Source organism: Castor canadensis, chromosome 4 (genome assembly GCF_047511655.1).
Source record: "Castor canadensis chromosome 4, mCasCan1.hap1v2, whole genome shotgun sequence".
NCBI classification, from domain to species: Eukaryota; Metazoa; Chordata; class Mammalia; order Rodentia; family Castoridae; genus Castor; species Castor canadensis.
This window is the reverse complement of record NC_133389.1, coordinates 161,785,198-161,806,701: the sequence shown is the minus strand read 5'-3', so window position 1 is coordinate 161,806,701 and position 21,504 is coordinate 161,785,198. Positions and strand designations below refer to the sequence as shown.

Below are 21,504 nucleotides of genomic sequence, written 5' to 3'. Positions count from 1 at the left end.
ATTCTAGGTGTAAGAATCTTTGACACTCTTAAAAAAAAAAAAAATCTAGGCTTCATCCTCTCCCCAATATCTCACTATTGGGGAAAACAGGGTGACCCGTGGTGGTAAACTATCTGATTTGAAGACTTAACCACTAGAGGGAGAAAGTGTGCCTCTCGTGACTGGGAGCCAAAGAAAGCATCTCATTAAAAGGACAGGCTTCAAGGGAGCTAAATTAAGATGTACTCAGCCAGGAGCAAGGATCATATGAAATATGGTAACATTGGGGGAACTTGAGGATGAATCCGTACGATTTGAAGATAGCTTCTCTTCTACCAAAAATTCAATTGTTTAAAATATCTCATAACTTTGCAGATCCTTCAATAGTTGAGCTTAGTTTTTAAGAGGGATTTAGGCAAAATTAGAGAAGTTATGTTACCCTTTATAAATATAAACAACATTCCAATTTTCTGAGGCAAAGATTAAAAGCTTTGCTGTCTATTGCGGTGATCAGAATTATTTGTGGGTTTGGTCTTTCCAAACATGACTTTAGGGAAATTAATGTTATTTAGATAACTGGCAAGTTAAAAATTTGCGTTATCAATACCTAACTCACAGATATGGAAACTTTACTTAAAACATCAAAAAGTTCTAAGCCTGAGCTCAAATTTTCTTTCCAATGTAAATTGGTTAATTTTGTTTGCTCTGTGGCACCATCATTCTCGTTAATTAAAGGGGAAAAAATGTGCCTATTGGTACAACTGTTTCACAAATACAATGTATGGAATGAACCTTGAAAAAGCAATTCCTTATAAAAATTTAAACATATTATCCAAGTTGTATGGTTTCCACTATTCAGTGCCTATCATTGTGAATGAAGTCTTTCTTCACACCAAAATCTAAGGAACACAAATTTCCCCACACAGAGCGATGTCGAAGTATAGTTGATGCTTTTATTTTCAACGTGTCATTTCTCTTTCCTCAGCAGAAAAAAAAAAAAAAAAGGAAAAACCTCAGCAACTATTTCTGGGATTCTTAAAAGGAGTAGGAGGCGCACAGTGCCTGCTCCTACTCTTTCAGCATTGATTTTCTTCGCAATCTGTGTGATACGGTTTCTCAGAAATGCTGTTTGGCAGTCCTGATAATTTCATGTGTTTTCAAACTTAACCCACCCAGGCTACACAGTTCAGTATTTTCAGCTCCTTTCATTTTCCTTTTCCCTTTAATTATGGAAGTCTCCATTCCCTCTTTCTGCAAATGTGGTCAAGAAAGATTCTTAATGCTACTATTTGTAGAAGAGAATACACATTTGTTTTTCTTAGACGATTCATACACATTTCTTCTCAAATAAAGTAGATGTGATTGATGATTCTGCTGGGCAACACTTCAAGGACAACTTTTTGGACCCTTCATCCATTCCTTTGACTTGGGTGCATGTGCCACATGCCCGGGGGAGAAAAAAAAGTAAACACTCTAATTTTAAACTTGCACTGGAAAGCAGTTTCAAAATAGTAATAGTGGAGCTTCGTCTCAGACCTGAATTTCTTCCTCGGTGCGTCCCCGAGGGCCCCTCTACCCTGCCCGGAGTCCGGGTCCACCCGGGCCGCGAAGTGCAAGCGCGCGCGGAGTTCTCTGCCCAGCGGCCACGGGTGAGCGGAGGGGTCCGGGGCGCACGGGGCTCGCTCGGGCCACGGCCGATCCGCGCTCCTGTCGGGCGCCCGGCCCCACACCGATCCCAGTTGGGAAGAAAACTTCACGCGGCCGAAATGAACCTCCCTTCTCCGCTCCAATCCTTCCTTCTCCGCTGGCAGAAAATGTGAGATTTATTGTGACTCGGGGTGGGGGGGAGGGGGTGGCCGCAGCACCGCGGGGCGCAGGTTACCTGGCCTTCTCGTTGGGGGCGGGGCCGACCGTCGGGGACTGAAGGGCTGGGGGGGCAGGGTGGACACTGGGGAGAGGGAGGAAGGTTGGGGGGAACGGGGAGTAGCGCCGCGGCCCCGAGCGCGCGGTGGGCGCCAAGGAGGGCGCGCGTCGCGGAGCCGCCGGGGCAGCAGCACTTGTCCTGTAATCGATTGCCGAGCGCGCCGAGCGGCTGAGCGCGCAGACACGCGCACACGCGCTGGCGAACACACACACGCACACGCGCACACGCACACACACACACACACATACGCACACACGCGCGCGCACACTCTCACACTCGCGCCGGCTCCCGGGCCCCGCACACACGCACGCGCGCGCACGCACGCACGCACGCACGCCCGGGGGGCCCCCTCCGCCCGCCCTCCCGCTCGCTCGCCCGCCAGTCCGTCCGCCCGCCCTCCGCCCTCCGCCCGCGGGCGTCTGCGCGAGCCCGGCCGGCGGGGGAGATGTGCTCGGGCTCCGCCGGATCGGTTTCTCGGGGTTTGACCAGCTGTCCCGGGCTAACCCTGCTCCTCGCTGAAGATGGAGGAAGTAAAAACAGGATTACCCTTAGCTACAGATCCACTGCCTTAGTTTCCACCACCAACTGCAGTGCACAAACACACGTTAGGCACAGGAAAGAAAGAAAGAGAGAGGACACACTAACAGTAAACACAAACAAAAGGGTGATGGGATTATTTTACTGCATGCACTGCTGAGGTAAATCTCCGCTTGGCTTTTTGCGTGGGGAAGAACAGCTCTTGTTTTATTTGTCTTCTGATTCCTAGATGATATATAAATTTGTGTATGGCTTGCAAAGGGGGGAGTGTTTTCAAAGTTAAGTGTAATGATATAGCATCTCGTTTTGCACTGTGTTGTGATCAAATGACTTGTTGCTGTTAACCAGTAATAATAATAATAATGTAGGTGTTTTTCTCTGGGAGAGATGGGGCTGTGGTTATGATTAGGGTAATGATTTTTGTAAAGGACGCTCAGGGGATCGTGTTGGAGATGATGTCCTCTGCCTTAATTTATCATCCCCTTTCTGTAATCTGTTTCTGGGATATTAATCGATTAATCAGTTCTCATCTCTGTAGCTGTCATGGATTTGGACTTGTTTTGCTTTGTTTTAACTTGAATTCCAAGGAGAAAGATTGGATAGCTTTGCATAAATTGCAGCTGTCTAGATAGCAGGTAATATCCAGATCCTGTTGGAATTGAAAAAAAAAAAAAAAGCAACCCCCTCCCAAAACTGGTATGACACATGTAAAAAGGCAGCAGTTAAATCACTTTGACAGGTTCTAGTATGGGTGAAAGAGATGGAATTAAGATTTATTTTTTTTTCCTTTTTTAATTTTATTTTTGTGCCAGAGGCCAAAAACAGTGCTGTGAAGTTGGCCTAGGTTCCTCACTGGGTTCTGCCTGACTGTCCCTCCCCGCCGGCCCCCCCTCCCCTTTTTTCTTTCAGTTTTCTTGTCTTAGCTTTTGGTCGATTCTTAAGGAACCGGTGGATCAAGTTTTTTCTCTTCTTGTTAATCGCATTGCCGTGGCACTGACTGACCTCTCCTCTCTCTCTTTCTTTTTTCCTCTTTCCTGAAAGTACGTGGTGCCATTCCTGAGTGACTTTTCCTACTAGACCATCCCAAAGGGACGAGGGGGAGGGGTGGAAGGAGGAGGAGGAGAAGGGGGGGTGTTCCTTCTCTCTCATTCCTTGGTTTTGTTTATCAGCCGATCTGTTTGCTGGATTTGGGCTTGGAATGACCCACCTGTAAAGTGCTTTTCCTTCCTCCTCGCCTTGAACTCTGCAGGGGGCTTGGCTTGGAGGGGGCCAGGGAGGGAAAGAGAGAAGGGGGGAAACACAAAAACTTCTTCCTTTCTCTCTTCGTTTATCTTCAGCCCGACATTGTCACCTCCTCTTTGAGGGGTTAGAAGAAGCTGAGATCTCCCGACAGAGCTGGAAATGGTGAATCTTTTTTAATCAAAGGACAATTTCTTTTGTATGTACATTTCGTTTCTCTTTCTCCTTTTTCTTCCTCTCCTTCTCTGAGGGTTAATAACCATTTCATTGATGTGGCAGACTTCTTTCGCTTCTCCCTGACGTTTCTTTCTTTTTAATATGTGTATGTTAAATGTGTACATTTTTAAAGAGATAAACTCATTTGTAAAATATCCGAAAAACTGCTCCCCCTTTAAACTTTACGGGTCCCTTTCTTTAAAGCCTTATGTAATCATATTTGAAAGAAATTGATAACTGTACAGCAGGTTGAAATTTAAGTGCTATGCAGTGAGTGAGTTGGGAATTTGATCTGATTATTCCATAAAGAAAGAAAGAAAAGTTTTTTTTGGGGGGGGGTGCAGGAGGGTGGTGGTGAAGGGGAGGGGAGGGAGAAGGGAAGTGGTTTTGGAGACTAGAAGTGAAGCTGCCTGTTTTCCAGTAAGTAATGGAGAAATTCCAGGAGCCTGGGCTAAATATACTTGGCGATCAATACAGAAATGGCTCATTGTGAATAATTTAGCTGCTGGTGCAGTGAGAGTTTTGAAACTAAAGGCAAAAAGGACCAGGGCCAAACGGAAAAAAAATAAGTAAAATTTTCTTCAGAACTTGTCAATTCTTAAACTTTTTCCTTCAAAGAATACAGTTGGATTATCGATCTTTTCATTATGTGAATCAAAGCTAGGGGGTGTCACGTCATACAATTTACTTTTGTTTCTGAGAATTAAGTTCTGTTTTGTGTCATTGGTGCATGAATATCAATCCCCAAACTTGAAAAAAAGTGACTCCCTCCGGCACAGCCAAAAGTTTGTGAAATTTTAAAAATCTGAATGTATTAAGTAGGTTTGGCTTTTATAGCCAGCCATGGTCTGGCAGGAAATTAAGGTTACATTGAACAGGTGCTTACACAGAACTCGGGGTAGGCAAGAATGTCAATACAAGTTGGAGAGTTGGCCAACTACAGCAGAAAGTCTTCAAGACACAGTTGGGCACTAAGTTTTTTGTTTTGTTTTGTTTTGTTATGTTTATTTGTCCTCCCCTCCTTATTAGAACATGATGAACCAACTTGCAACAATTGTGAATAGAGCTGTCTGTATACTGGGGAGATCCTCAAACTGCAGTGTGACTGTGGGAAGTCTTGAATGGTAAAATACTTAAATCCCAGTGAACGCTGGCAACTCCTAGGTCTACTCCTGCTTTTTTTCCCCCCATCTCTCTAAAACATGTAAATTTTGATGAAGAGAGTGATTCCTTTCTTGCTACAGCCCATTGCACAGCACACTTATCTTCCCTATCCTATCTCCAGCAGGAATCAGATCATTTGCAGAAACAGTTCAGTAACTTGAAAGGAGCACATACAGTGCACTGGAGTGTGTTTCTTGGGTACAGGTTGCAGTGGCAACATGGACTAACTGCTTGGAGCTTCAACTAAGTTAAGAATTTAATGGCAGATGTCGAAAGGAATCATTGTGTTAAGGGTGTAATGTCTTGTTTTGCAGCACTGCACTTTGACTATGGAAACAGAGACTATTGATGGCTATATAACGTGTAAGTATTCCTTTGCATTTATTTGTTGCTGGCAATAAAGTTAGCTTCCTATTACCTGTATCTTAATTCCTGAATTATAAGATTTTATTAAGAACTCTGTACTTTTACTTTCTGTTCACAATTTCACCTTTAAATGAGTTTGAGAAAATAATAACACAGAAGCAATAAAAGAAGGAAATATAGAACTATACTTACCATTTAGTAAAATTAAGGATAATAGTTCAGTCTATACCTTAGCATATTAACACTGTTTTATTTAATTGGATTTTCCTTTTGCTTAGAATATGTCAGTCTAAATATATATGTATGTTATATATACATATATATGTATGTATACATATATACCTACTAGTATGGTATGTACAGAATTTTTACTACTCTATAACCTATTTTTCCCAGACACATGAGGTGAAGGAATTAGTTTCTTTAAGGTGACTTTTTTCTTTCTTCTTCTTCTTCTTCTTCTGTTTTTTTTTTTTTAGTACTCTTTTCAAACATCCAACTTTGTAACAGCATTTTGGAATTTTGGAAAATGCTCATTGTAAATACTTTATGTTGAATAATTAAAGCAGATGTTAAAGCAAAACTTATTTTTATTCAATTAAAGATACTTTAGAAATTATTTTATTTTCCCTTGTTTGACATGTAAGAGTATATGAAAATAAAGTTTTTAAAATTTTTTGTTATTGTGGACTGATGACTTTTTGTCATTTCATTCATTTACTGTGAATTTATTTCCTTTATAGTCTCTCTTAAGGGAAGAATGTGTTACTTAAAAAAATTCCACGATGCATGCTACTGTGCGAATGAGGCAAACTTAGTAATTAGATTTTATGTGAAAATGAAGTGAGACTAAAAGACTTTCTTTTGTGAAAACAGGTGACAATGAGCTTTCACCTGAAAGAGAACACTCCAATATGGCAATTGACCTCACCTCAGGCACACCCAATGGACAACATGCCTCTCCAAGTCACATGACAAGCAGTAAGTCTTCATTTTATGATCTTTTTTCTATTTCTCTAGTGGCAGATTTGAATTTGTTAGTTCTGTAGGGTCTGCTCACATTGTGGTATAGCTGCTGCTATAGATTTTGCTAAAGAAAGAACAACACAGATTTGTTCCTGTTCATTCTAGTGGCGTAAAACATGAGCCTGCTTACTAGTCTGAACTATCCCAAGGTGGCATTTGGGAGCTGGTGCTTACCTGTATCAGGTAAGAAATGCTAGGATTTGTTGATTATTGTTGGAGCTTGCCAGGTTTATGCCCGGATTTTTTGTTGTTGTTGGATGAAAAATATGGAAATGCCATTTCCAAAAGTAAAAAAATGAACTAATTTTATATTGCCTTTGTACAGAGTAGAGTCATCAGTGGTAGAATTGTAGTGTCACTTGCTTTTTTTAAAAAGAAAAAAAAGTGCAAGTTTCTCCTCCAAAGTGTGGAAGAAGTGTGATTCTCCTTGGAAGTGAAGTGTGATTGAAACTATATGGAAGTCATTTACATCTGTTTCTCTAACAAAGATGGAAGCATTTTGTTTTAGATTGTCCAGGGCAGGACTGAAAAAATTTGGAAGGTTGTTTTGAGCTTGCAGGAATAGGTAGTTTCAGGTGCTGTATTTGATAAAAGGTACTGTACAATGTTTGTATAATAAAAAAGCAGTTTACATGCTGTCAGTGACAGAAGACAAAATACTTTGACTTATTAAGACTATGGTTTGTCTTCTCTTAATTATGTTTTACCAGGTTAGTTATCAAGTGCCAGTGGTCTATTAACTCCTCCTCAAAAGCAGTTTGAAATCTTGTTTCCTTCGTACTTTTGATATGTATTTTATTCTTATATAGAAAGGACATCTGATTTATATGCAAATTTAATTTAATTTACAACTTTTCTATGGATGATACGTGAAGGAAAGATCTTTACTCCCTTTCTTTTTTGAAGATTTAACAACTGAAGAAAACTGAATCATCTAGTTAATTATAAGTCTGTCCTTAGCTTATTTCTGATTATCGTAAAGAACAATTTTCTTTTTCTCTTCTCTTTTACAACCCAACTTAAATTATTGTAAATCTATAAGCTTTATAATTAATAAGATTGAATTATAAGGAAAAAGCATAAAAATTACTCTTGCATACATTTTGCAGTTCATTAACTTTACGTGATTTTAGCCATCAACTTGAAATTATGCAAAACTATTTGAATTTACTTGATCTAAAAACTTTGTTCCTTTTTATGAATGGGAAGAACTTACCCAGAAAATTTCATTGTACAAGCAATCCTTGAAATTCCTTTATCACATAAAAAGGAAAAACTAATAAAGTTATCAAGTGAAAATATAGTACATTATAGTGCTAATCTTAATAATCTTGTAGCATTAATTTATTTTTTGCTTATTGATTTGATAAAAGTTATACTGCTGTAACAATGTAGGCAGTAGAATTTTTACAGTTTAACATTTAGTGATACTTGTTCTTTGGTAGAATATGCTTTTATTTCTCAGAAACTTTTTAATATAATTTTGTAATGAGTAAAGATAGATTTATATGTATTTTTTGTTTGTTTAATATTTGACTGCTGTCTTTAGAAACATGGAATATATGGAGTAGAGAGTAACTATTAATCAAAGAGTTGATTGTCATCTCTTATCACCACCAGAATATCACTAGGAAAATGCTTGTTAACTAGCAAGTAGTCTCTTTTACTTATGGATTTGATTCTGCTTTTAGAATACTTGCTTCAAGAAAGCAGTTTACTCATCTTTTAAAATAAACAGTGCGGAGTACAGACATGATTAATTTGAACAAATAACAACTGCGCTTTTGACATTGGAGCTTTTCTCACCCAACAACTGTAAACTCATGTTTGGTAAAGGGTTTTTGTGTTGTTTTTTAAATTTACTAGCCTATGGCAATTCCATATTAGTACCATTTTTGGCTAAGCTGCATGTGTTTTCAGGTTCTTTTCCAAAGAGTTGCAGGTTAACTATTTTGGCGCTCACATCAGAGCTGTCTGTTGCATCCTTTATGTAGCCTCTATTTACAGTATCTAGGTTACCCACTTAGGTGTTAGATGGAGAAGATACCCATTTTTCCTCTCTGTTAGATCTAGGAGAATATCAGCATTTTAGATTGCCAAAGTAAATAGAGTTAGAAGGGACTCTTGTCTCTTAGAACAGAGACCTAGAAATCGGTCACTCACATGTTTTATTTATTTATTTATTTTTGTGACTTGGAATCATTTTGGGGTGTGTAGGGCCTGAAAAATCTCTTGTGTCTGAGATCGTTGGTTTTCCTTATTCCCTTTCACACATTGTTCACTTGTTAAATGAAAGTAACTTACTTTCTGCATTTTAACAATATCTTCAAATATACTTCCTGGAAGGCTGCTGCTTCCAAAAATGGAATTATGAGTTTGATTGAAAGTATTAAGCCAAAAGTAAATGTGAAAACCTTTATGATAGAATAAGACAGTCTCTAGTAGCAGGAAAGAGAGGGATATGTGTAAGGGGGGAAAAAAGAATTATTTTAATATAGTTTTAAAAAAAAGGAATAAAACCTTTGAGTTTTATATTCGAACATTCTGCCTATAAAGTATCAGAAAGGTGTGACTGCCCATTTACTTTGGCTTTAGAAAAGTGGTCAGTATCACTGTAAGGTCCTAGTCATTTGTTTAGGGGTATTTGTTGTGTATTCCAAGATGAAGGGGATCTGTACAACTTGCTGCCAGTTATCATATAAAAAATAATGACTACAGTTCTTAGTGTTTGACAGTGCTGGAGTAGAGTATCTGAAACTTGGGAGAGAACTTAAAGTGTTATGCCTGACAGTTTTTGTTTTAAAATTTGGTGTATATGATAACCTTAAAAGAAATAAAAGATACTGGTGATCCAAACATTTTACAATGACTACTCCCTGTGTTTTAGAATGCATTTTTATAGAGAACTTTAGACTTTTCCTTCTGGATTAAGGATCTCTTTGGTAAGAGGATGGGCATTGTTGCCTGAGATCATTAGTGTATATATTGGGTTTGCTGACAATCTTCCGTGTCAGGGATGACAGCAGATGCCTTGATGGCTACTGGAAATATACAGTGTTAAGTGATTTTAAAAATAGAATTTGGGAGTTAAGAGTCTGAGATAGACAACTCAGACAGAACAATATAAAAATAATCCATATTGTGTTTTGGCCCATCAGATGAAACTTACTTTGCGATTCCTTCTGTTTCTGGGTTAGCTCATTTCCAATTCTTGCATAGTTGTTTCAGGATCAGTTTCAGATTGCAGCTGACTGTTTTCAAAGTTCGTAAGTAAAGTTATTTTTTTCTTATACCTACTTTTGTAGTGCCAATAAGTAATTTTTGTTTGCAGGCGATTCCTTAAATGGTATAAAAATACATCCTGATACAAAATTTGTTCCTGTTACTTTAAAACCCTTAGGTGGATCAACTATACAGTCACTACTAGTTATCAGTCAGTCTGATGACCAGGTGGCATGTATGGAATTGGAAGAAGTGGTAATTCTAGTTTTACAAGGCTCTGACCAATAATCAGGTCAGAGAATCTAGTTTATTCTTTTCATAGTGCTTCACATTCATTTTTTTCTTAGCTAGTTTCCATTTTTAGAGCCTAGTGAAGCAGAAGTGTATTATGATTTCTATTTCTCATATGTGGAAATTGAGGCATGAAGAAATCAATTGACCTCTTAGGTCACTTAGAAAAGACAGTTCGCAGGGTTGGGACATAACACTGGGATATTATCTTGTAGGTTAGATAACTGGTGTCTCTACAGTGTTATCCTCCGAAGGTATCTGCTGTGTCCAATACTGACCCATGCTTTACTGACAAAAACAGTATTACAGAAATAGAAGAGAATTATTAGGAGGGTGGAGCAACATCAGGTAATCTTGTCAAGCGGGTGTTCTAATGCCCTTTTAAAAATACAGCTTATGTTATGAATCTCCCTGGCTTTCTAAGTTGTCTTCTATAGCTTAGTTTGGCAGTCACCCTTAGTTGGATTTCCATAGGAACCACCCTAATATAACACCAGATGGGCTTGATGTAAAATCAAGCTCCATTGAGAGTCACAGCACTTAAGTTTATGTTTACACCTAATGTACTTTTACATATAATTCTTATTTGTTAGAAAATTTAAAACAACAACAAAAAAATCTGATTTGTCTGCTTCACACCTATCACAGACAAGTGTCATGATTGTGTATCAAAAAGAAAAGGAAAAATAAATAAGGAAACTAACGGGAGTATACATTTACAAGTAATTAACAGCACCTTTTTGTTTGAGCCTCATTTTACTCCGACCACTCTATCTTTTTTAGGCTACTTATAGGTGAGAATTAAGGTCTATCTTCAAAGAACAAAGCAACTTAATATAGAAAGGTTATGCCTGTTGTCTCTGTCTCTGTCCAAATCTGTGTTTCCTGCGGAATGTATTTGTTTTTAAAGGTACCATGATTGATTAAGTTATGTTGGGAGTGTTCCAGTAAGCTATAATGAATTAAGATTTCCGGATTCAATATTCTTTTCTCCTACCTTTTGATACATTGATATATTTTGATCTTGGATGCTCTAAAAGATCAATAGTAGGTTAGGGTTCAAAAATGAGATAGAATATGTTGCTTTTCCTTGCTTTTATATTTATATCATATATATGTTAATCAGGTAATACTTGCTTTTTGTGTATTGAATGAGACTTAGAATATTTCTGCTTTGAAATAGGTAAGGAGTATTTAGGAACTTTTTCCCTTATAAAACATTGCCACCACTGGATTTTGGGAAGTGGACAGGCATAATGCTAAATACTTCCCATATTGTATACTTAGTCTCCACCACAATGCCCTGAGGTGGGTAAGTAATTTCTCCATTTTATAACATAAAACTAAGGGTCATAGGTGCTTGGGAATTATACTGATCTACGTTAGAATCCCTGCTTTGCTACTAATTTGCTGTGTTATCTTTGGTGTTTTACTTCATATCCCTTAGCTCCAGTTTCTTTATCTGTAATTTAGGGGTAACAAATATCTACCCCAGTGGGTTGTAAGGTTTAAATGAGACATTCTATGGAAAATGCTCGGCACAACTCTTGACACATAACACCCAGTAATTAGTGCTGCTACTACTTGGAGGAGTCAGGTTATTATTATTATTGTTGTTTTATGTCCCCAAGACTCATAAGAAAAAGGGTTTGCTTTATCCGGATCCATTTGAAATCTGAGTCTTTTGTCCTTGCTTATCCCTGGAGCAGAGATAGGCATTACAGATAATTTAGGGAAAAACTGAAGAAAAAAAAAAAACTTTTATTATTTGGGTTTCAATGTTCCTAATTAAGTTTTGTGATTTTGATTATAAGTAAAGAAAATCATTGCTTCTTATTCATGTTGGAAGATACCTGTCATTAAGACTAGAAAAATAAAACAGTCTTCTTAATGGAGTAAACTATCCATATTGAGAATCAGTTCTTTCCTAGAGAGTTCCCATCTAAAACTTAATCTCACTTGATGCTTCTGGGAGTATCATAAATCCTCTTGGGATGATATGTAATTATGTCATATTGCTCAGTGTTGCTACTTGTGCATTTTTGTGCATTTAGGCTTTTAAAATTTGAAGTAAATTTGAGATTTGATAAAAAAGTTACTGGTTATATGCATTTGATATTTTGTTCTATATTCTAGTTAATTAATTCAACAAATGTTTGTCGGTTGTTTTCTACATGTCAGGCACTGTGAGGTAAATCCAAAAGTTCACCATCGTTGTCCTCATGGAGCTTAGTGTCTGGTGGAACAGGCAGACATCTAAACAGGGCAGTATGTTGTAATAAACTCAGTGTCTTGATTGTCATGGAGAAGAGAAGCAGGGATAGTTTGGGGAGATTTTCTACAGTTTTTTGATTGGCATGGATTATACTGGTATTAGTGTGGTAAAAAAGATTGTGGATGGGGCCTAGTCTAAATTCAGGGGTGATTTTAACAGGCTGCTGTAATGATTTAAGTGATACATCATGAGAGATTGTGGTAGTGGGGATAAAAAGGAAGAGAAGGATTTGGGTAACATTTTAAAGTGGCCAGAGCTTAGATAGTAGAGATAAGGAGAAGAAGGAGTTAAGGATAATGATCCCTAAATTATTGCATAGATGGTGGCAGACTCCATTGGTGAAGATAGGGAACGCTGAAACGAGTTTCCAGGAGAACATTTAGTTTAGTGTAATTCTGGATACAGAGTTTGAAGCACCTCTAAGGTAGACTTTGGGAAGAGATAGCAATCAGTAGATGGGCAGACTAAATGGAAACGTGAATTTTCCTATTAGTGAAAAGGAATATGTAGTTTGTGGTTCCATTCTTTTGCTAATGTATTACTTTAAAAATAGTTTCATTATTTCTTAAAAATTCATCCCTCAGTAATTTTTAGCATTTTGATCAGTGATCTTATTTCCCCAATTACCCCACTAAATCAAAATGCTATATTGAAGGACTAGGGTTATAGCTCAAGTGGTAGAGCACCTGCCTAGCAAGAACAAGGCCCTGAATGCAAACCCAGTACCACCAAACAATTTTAAAAAATTCTGTATCAAAATAGATAACTGCATGATTTAATAAAACTAGTGCTTATAGATAGGAATCCTTTTATGCTAGTTTCAGATATAGGGTTAATTTATATGATTGACTCACTGGTAAAATATTTTGGCTTTTCTCTTTGAAGTTTATGTGGTATATTTAATATCATAACTTTCATCGGTAACATTTTTAAAAATTCATAAGGCTAATATATGCCATATATTCCAGTGCTTCTACTCTAATTATGTATCGTTATTTTGTAACCCATTTCTTTACAAATAAATATGTAATTTGCAGTAGGTGAATAGTTTGTTAGCTAAATGCCAATCAGTTTTGCCACATTAATAGTCAAGGAATTTAGTACTCTAATGCAGAGTCTTTATGAAAACTTTGACATAAATATGCAAAAACAATTTATATTCTTTTAAAATGATTTGGAAAGTACTTAATATTTTTTAAAAAATATAATATTTTGCACCTTGGATAAAATTGCCTATGTGGAAAGTATGGTATAGCAAACACCTTAATTAACATATCTATTGTCTTAAACTATCTGTTATAGAGTTCCGTCTAAAAAATGCAAACTCTGATTACCTAAGACACCATCAAATTCCAAATGAATGTTAATGATGAAAATACTTCTGAGATCGCCTGTATGTGGAGATTGAGAACTCTTCAGAGCAGTATTTTTCATCTTTGAATCATTGATCCAACAAGTATTTATTGAACGTTTACTTTGTGTGATGCACTGCTGGTGTTGGGTACAAAAAAGAGGTCTGAGGTGTTTTGAAGAGAAAGATGTTATCATCAGTGGTCCAAATGAATGGATATTTTGAGTTTATAATATTGCTTATAGTATTTAAAAGTAAATAGGTGTGATGTGCACAGTATGATTTGTATCCATTATAGATAAATTTTTTCTGCTTCTCATGTTTTACCTCCCCAGTATATTTTACAAGTGTGTAAATTTGAAGATGCACAATGAAACAGAGATGAAAGCACGGCCATCTATTCAGTAGGTTCCCACAGGATAATATTTCCCCGTGAAATTATTTCTAATGCTGGCTTTGGCCCCCATTGTTGCAAGTTCCAAAATTTGATTTGTGGCACAGTTAAAGTGGATCCCTGTATCAGGGTGGATTCATATTCAATATGTTTACAAAGTTGATATTTAAAGTCAGAATGCCCATTTATGTTTACAGCTTCATTAAGAATGAAACTAGGGTCAAACGCAGGGCTCAAGTCTGTAAGTCTGTAATCCTCACTATTTGAGAGGTGGAGATCGGGAGGATTATGGTTCAAGGGCAGCCTGGGAAAAGTGTTCTCAAGACCCCATCTCAACCACTGGCTGGGCATGGTGATGTACACCTGTCACTGCAGTTACTCAGAGAAGCACAAATAAGAGAATCTTGCTCCAGACTAGATGGGATAAAGCCAGACACTTCCTCAAAAGTAACCAGTGCAAAAAATGGCTGAGAGCATGGTACAGGGGTCTGCCTAGCAAGTGCAAGGCCCTGAGTTCACACCACCCAAAAAAAAAAAAAAAAAAAGCCAAAGAAACAACCCAAAATTCCCAAGCAGCTAACATAGGACCTGTATGACTGCAGTGGGCTTGACTGGATCATTTTGCATTTGAGCTGACCTATATGGGTAATCAATGAAGGTCTTTTGGTGAGCGGAATCTGAACAAAGAGAGAATATAATTTAAGTATTTAATGATCCAGTATATATAGCATCACAATAGGGACAGCATTGCCTTGGGGTTGAAGTATTTTGTCCAGTTTCTTCCTCTCCCTTGAATGGTCATTGATTTAGACTCGGCCAAAATACTTAAGCTTCTTTCTTTTGTTACTTTCTTTCTCACCTTCCTTGGTGAAATCCCTCAGTTACAGTCCTTAATCTACATTAATACATAAATCAGGTAGCAACCAATTCTTACTGGCCTGGGATCTAGTCATTTTCTTTAATATGGTTTATATTTCAGTTGTAAATTTGTTAAATGTTGATTTTATAGCTTTAACTCTGTAAAGACAATCTTATAATGCCTGCAAAGGATGCATCTACTATTACTGCCATACACACAAATTTCCATGCATTGAAATATTGCCAGGTGATATATGTGGTCAGCAGTTCCGGTGAAGATGGGAATACACCATCCCCTGGGATGGACACTTTAGGCAAGCTGGGGATTAAGAGGAGCCTCAGATTTAGAATTTCCTACTGGGTGCATAGAATCATTGAAGTAATTTGTTCACAGCTAATGAGATTTTATAGCAAAATTAACAGCATTTGATGTGAGCTGATAGGAAAGATATTTTAATTACTGAGAGTGAATTAAAGAATATTTTTAAAGGATGCATCTTTATTTGAGGGCCACACCCTGGGTACAAAGAAATGGGTCTGGGATATTTTAGATGTGAATCTTTAAAGACAATGGCCCTCCCTTATTTATCTGTTTCCAGCATGCAATATGTATTTTTGGAGCCCAGAAATATTTGTTGAATGAAAGAACTATTTATGATTAGCATACTGCATATATCTGTTTAAATAATGTGCTTCTGACATATTTGAAGAAATTTGGATATTTGATTTTTTAGATATTGAAATAACCCTGAAATCCTAATTTACTTGTGATTATTCTCTGTATGGATCTGTGTTTACTTTTATAGTGATTCATTTCTTAAAAAGATTTTACAATATTCAACTCAATCCCAAAAAATAATCTGTAAGATTCTAAGTAGCTCTTAAGTTTTCTGATTCTACACAGTCGTACTCAGTGGAATCCCAGTTAGTGCTACTGTGATAGCTTTCATGAAGCTATCATCATCTTCATCACTACAACTATCTTTATATGGCACATGGGAAGTTTACAGATTGAATTCGATATACTTGTAATTTTAAAGTCAGTTCTCTATCACTTATTTAAAACAGTTTTTAGTAGTATGTACAAGATGAAATGCTTCAATTAACTTTTCTTATGCACTCTAGATATTTTAAGGAGCATATAATTAATCAGTGTAAAGTCACGTTCTAATAAATTAACATTCTGGGTGTCTACACCTTTGACATTTTTGTCATTACTCTCTTATTATCATTGAAACTGTAGCTCTCCTTACATCTGACTATGTCAACTCTACCAAATTCTTACTAAGACATCAAATGGAAGGCTTTGTAATATTTTGTAGTTATATTTCATTGTACTAGTTTAAATTAATTAACATTGAGAGTTTCTGGTTGAGTTCTAAGGAGGCATCATTTTTACAACTGTGTAAAACACTTTATGGCTATTCTCATAAAGATCCTTGTTTTGTTTTTGCTGTTTAAGACACGTACATCCTAATAAGTAATCTTTATATGCAAAGATACATCTCTTTTATAAAACACGTTTTGTGGCTCTTTTGCTCAGACACGCTAGTATCCTTACTATTCAGATCGTCTGATGTGGTTTGCTTTATTTTCACTACATTTGTTACCATTTAGCCTGAAAGCACATTTCTGTATTTTTTAGAGCTGAGGATTTATGTTTGATATCTGATTGGAAAATGTCCATCTAATTTCTATTAGGTATGATTGCTGAGCTGGGAATGGTGGCTCACATGTGTAATCTCAGCTATTCAGGAGGCAGATTTTGGGAGGATCGCTCAAGGCCAGCCCTGGCAAAAAGTTGGCTAGACCCCACCTCAGCTAGATTTACATGATGGTGTAAATCTAATTCCAGCTATGTGGGAGGCATAATTAGGAGGATAATAGTTAGAGGTCTAAGGCTGGCCCTAAAAAATAAGTAAAGCATAAAAGACTGGGCATGGCTCAAGTAGTAGAACATTTGACTAGGAACTGCAAGATCTTGAGTTCTAATCCCATTATTGCAAAAAAAAAAAAAAAGGACAAGAAACAATGCTGGGTTATTTGTTTTATTATCTAAAGTTTAGAAATTGGACTGTCTAATAGTTTTTAGAGACTAAAGATGGGTACTACCTTAAAATTACAAACAGATAAAATACTAACTCTAATATAGTATAGCCATCTTAAATCTTCCCAAAATATTCATAAGTAACAATTGATTTTGTTTGGCTATAACTGAGAACTAGAAGAAATACGAGATATTTTCTGAGTCTGCTTTCTTTGAATTCTGAAAGCGTAAATTACACACTCTCTACCTGTTTGAACCATTGACAGATTTATGAACTGATGACAGTTTTTGGGTTGGGGATTCTGGAAACAAAAGCAAACAAGAAAGGAACACCTAGCTCCCACGAAAATGAAATTTGAAATTATTCTTATGTAAGTTATCACAGCCAAGCTGTTTCCATACGTTTTGATGGATTTGGGTGGTTGTAGTCAGACCTATAGTTTAAATTTGAAGAAATTTGTTTTTTTAAGCAAATCAGAGAACCTATACTAACTACACAGTTGATTTCACACAACTATCTACAAGATTATGGTATTTATGTTTTTAAAAGCATGTGTATGCAATGAATAAAGATAATAAGGAAACATCAAACTTTCAGTACAGTTTTGTGATTTATGCAAGACTTTTTCTCTTTTATTCTAAATAGTTCTGTATTCTTTGGATCTTTTATAAAGAATGAGTACATATATTACTTGAGCAACAACAAAGAAAGGAATTTAGTCAGCCATCTTTTCCAAGAAATCATGGAGCTGTTGTGCAAAATAACAGGTCTTAACTCTGCTTTTGTGGATTTGCTCTTCCGTGATACTATTATAGAAGCATGAAAATGGACACCTGATATGGTGATAGATACTGAAGTCTGGGGTATTTTCATAAATGAATGGTATATTTGTATTTATTGTACAGTCTTAGATTTAGTTTTAATATATGGTATTTTCATAATTGTGAACTGGAAATTACAACAAATGTTACATGCTTGGAATTGTTTTATGGGTGATATTTATCCATAGTTTAAGATGCTGCAGACCTAATGCACATATAAACATTGTAGTCACTTTTGGCAGTTGTAGAGGGGGCTTTGTAGCATGTCATATAGCAAAAGAAATTAGAGCAGAACTAGTTAAGACTTAGATTTTCTGTTCTAGCACCTGAAGGACAAACAAGTATACTTAAAAAAAAGCAAAAAAGCCTTCATCTATTTTTCCTGTCAATTTAAAACTTTGTTGAGTGTTGCTACTTGTTATGTTAAACTTTTAAAGAGAAACTGTTTTTAGCAAGACAACTGTGGTACTTTGTGAAAATGACTTGAGCATTTGAAAAGAAAGAGCAAAGGTGTGAAGGTATAGGGAACATCAGAGAGAGAGGTCAGCAGCAGCCTTGGTGGGGAGAGCCTTTGCCTCACCTAGATCTAGTAGAGGGAGGAAGAGGGCCTATGAAAAGTAGGACCCTTCCCTGCTTTTTCTTTTCTTTCAGAAATTGTAAATAGAAAACAGAATTTATAAGTCAACCACGGCAGTCTCCTGCTTGAATGGCGGGAAGATGAGAATAGTTTCTGGTAGAAGATGAAGGAGTGGGACTGGATGCAGTAGAGAAAAATAGACCTCATGCTTCCTGAGCTGTCTTTGCAGGGATTAGAAGATGATCGTTTTGGAGAACTGGGGTCCTTGGGAATTGAGCCTAGAAAAGCTGGTGTATTGAAGCAGGATGAAAGTCAGTATTTCCTAGAATAGATTTTTTGGGGAGAGGGTTACTGTGCAGGACCTTTGCTTACCAGGCAGGCACTTTGCCACACAGGCCATGCCCCCATCCTTTTTACTTTAGTTATCTTTTTTTCTGATGGAGTCTCACTTTCTGCCAGAGACTGGCCTCAGACTCCTGATCCTGCTCTGTATACCTCCCACATAGCTTCGATGATAGGCAGTGATCACCATACTTGGCTTATTTATTGAGGTGGGGGTCCTCACAAGCTTTTTGCTCCAGCTGGTGTCAAACTGCATCTTCCCAATGTCTGCCTTCTAAGTAGCTGGGATTATAGGAATGAGTCACTGGACCTGACCTAGCAGAGTGTCCAACTAAACCAGTTCTGTTACCAGTGGCCATCTTGGGCTCACTATTGCTTTTATGTTTTGCACAGGACTGTATCACTGTCTGTGTCTGCATGTGAGATGTCTTAGCTAGTTGTATTCTGACATTGTCATAGGTTCCTTACCATTGGTATTGCCCCTCAGCTCCCATTTTACCTTACGTTACGGTCAAGAAGGCTTAGGGAATTAGGGAGACTCTAAGCCTGACAGGAACAGTGACAACTTTCTCTTCTCCCCCTCCTCCAACTGCCCCCCCCCCCACTTTGGAAGGAAGAAAGAACTTGACATTGAGCAGATGACATGGGTTTTACATTCAGTTTTTGTTTTCTGATCTTTACTTTTTCATTTTCTTCCAAAAGTGTCTGCAACACAGTCAGTGAGTGCTTGAAAAGACTTTCCTGAGTTCATACTCTGTCATAGATTTAGAATCCTCTGATTGGCTTTTACTCATTAAAATAGTTTTCTGAAATTAACCTTTTAATAATACTTCAGTGAAAATTTATCAGGCATGAGATGAAGTTTACGTGTGTACTATTAGTAAAGAAAAGGCTTATTAATCCCATAAATAATAAAAACAAGATCAGGGTATATGTTTAGCTTACATAAGAGTACAAACTGTTTTAAAGCCTGTTTAAAATAACATTTTATTTGTAAGATGCACTATTCAGGCTTTTGCATCCTGCATAGGCTGTTGAGATTAGAACTTGAGCTTGGATAGACTATTCAGATTAAAATTTGAGCTTGGTGGGCATGGTGGCACATGATTATAATCCCAGCTACTCACAGGCAGAGGTAGAGAGATTGTGGTCTGAGGTCACTCCAGGCAAAAGTTGAGACCCTATCTGAAAAACAAACTAAAAAACAAAAGGACTGGGTTTTTGCCTCAAGTGGTAGAAAGTGTGCCTAGCAAGTGAACTGGAGTTCAATCCCCAGTACTGCCAAAAATAAACAAACAAAACAAAAACTTAGAGCTTAACATTTATTTAAGCAATCTCAGAAGAATCTATAATTTCTGATGGTACTTAACTATTATTTTGTTACTGAAAGATAAACAATACATAATTTTTAAAAATACAGAATTGAATGGGTTTTCTTCTTCCTCTTTATGTGGGTCTCCTAGACAGGTGTTTTATCTTTTGGGAATCTCCACTTTCTCTGTAAAATGCAGACATTATTATCTGCTCTGTCAGTGGGATGATGAACACCAAAATGGTGACTGGCACATGGTGAGTTAACAAGAATGATATATTGTTATACTCTTAGATTAAAATGTTGAAAAAAACTGAATCAAATAACTAAGGAACAGATCCCACAAGCATATGTTGAATCAATTTTATATCAAATGGTCTTCTAAGAAGGACATGCTTTTTATTCTGCTTTTCATCACCAGCTACAATTTAAAAAAGTAGTCTGAAGCATCACCTTGCAAACGTAACAGGGTACCCGGATCACTTACTGGATGTTTTTGCTTTTCATCTGTCTTTGTGCTGTCAGGTAGATGGACTCATAATTCTTTGAAAAGAAATGTGTGTGTGCAGATACGAGGCATGTATTAATGCTGTTGTGTTCAAATCAATTACTGAAGAAATGAAAGTAAAATTACCTAATTAAAGCAAATCACAAGTAAACTGCTCTCTTTGTGAGGGGGTAATTGAAATGGCAATGATGCAGGAGTAATGCATTTCTTTGGAGGCTGGCAATTGCAGATGTGTTTGGTGGAAGGTCATAAGAGTACCTACAACCTACCTGAAATTGCCCAGAGTGATTTTGTTTGTTTGTTTGTTTTTAGCATGAACTTGTGTACTTGTGCACTAGACGTATTGGCAAGTGAATTCCTAGTATGGATCTGAAATTTCACGAATTTCCGTAGTCATGGTGCTGCATGACTTATGTCATAACTCATCTCTCTGTTGTACATCTGGAATTCTCAGAATGTTGTGTCAGACAGTGGTAGTGTCCTTTTTCCCTCTTATCTTTGAAGAATCGAGGAGAAAATAAGGACTTTTCAAGATTTCACAGTAAAGCACATGTAAATAGACATTTTCACGAGTGAACTTTGACATTTCCTAGGTCGTAGTTACAAGGGGCATTCACAGTGCAGTCAGTCCCTGCAGTCCAGTGATCCTTTTTCTCCCTGAGTAGTTTCTTCTCCAAAGGCTTGGAAGTTTTTATCACTTCCTATCTCATTTCCCCCTTGCTTGAATTCTTGATTGCAGCTTATCTCCCCTGTAAGACTGGAAACCGCTTGAGGGTAGGGAAAATGACTTTCTCATCTGTGTAGCCTGAGGGCAGCAGACAGAGTAGTGCTTTATTGCTTAACAGACTGGAAATGGTGTCTTTGCTATGCTGTGTCTTCATCGTTTGTAAACTAGGAAAAGTTGGTGCTTGTCTTTAAGGGTTGTGAGGATCAATAAAATAGCAAAATCTTTCTCACAGTGCCTAACACCTTTAAAGACATGATTTAAAAAGTACTGCTTTCACATTTGTGTAGCTAGGTAGTGCAGTTTCTTAAGCATTACATTCTCTGAACT

At 37.2% G+C, this 21,504-nt stretch overlaps 1 protein-coding gene across 11 annotated transcripts in view; it reads left to right on the top strand.

Annotated features, from left to right (window-relative positions):
- The first annotated feature begins 1,625 nt into the window (after positions 1–1,625).
- The window catches only part of Ikzf2 (IKAROS family zinc finger 2), a 161,814-nt gene continuing 141,935 nt past the window's right edge, over positions 1,626–21,504 (top strand). For 3 of the 11 annotated variants that reach the window (XM_074071645.1, XM_074071650.1, XM_074071646.1), the window contains exons 1-3: positions 3,701–3,844; positions 5,374–5,422; positions 6,302–6,406. In XM_074071645.1, the coding sequence (XP_073927746.1) occupies positions 3,842–3,844; positions 5,374–5,422; positions 6,302–6,406 (157 nt within the window). In that variant the 5' untranslated portion in view covers positions 3,701–3,841. The other 8 variants (XM_074071644.1, XM_074071649.1, XM_020160405.2 and 5 more) reach the window with 8 other exon arrangements.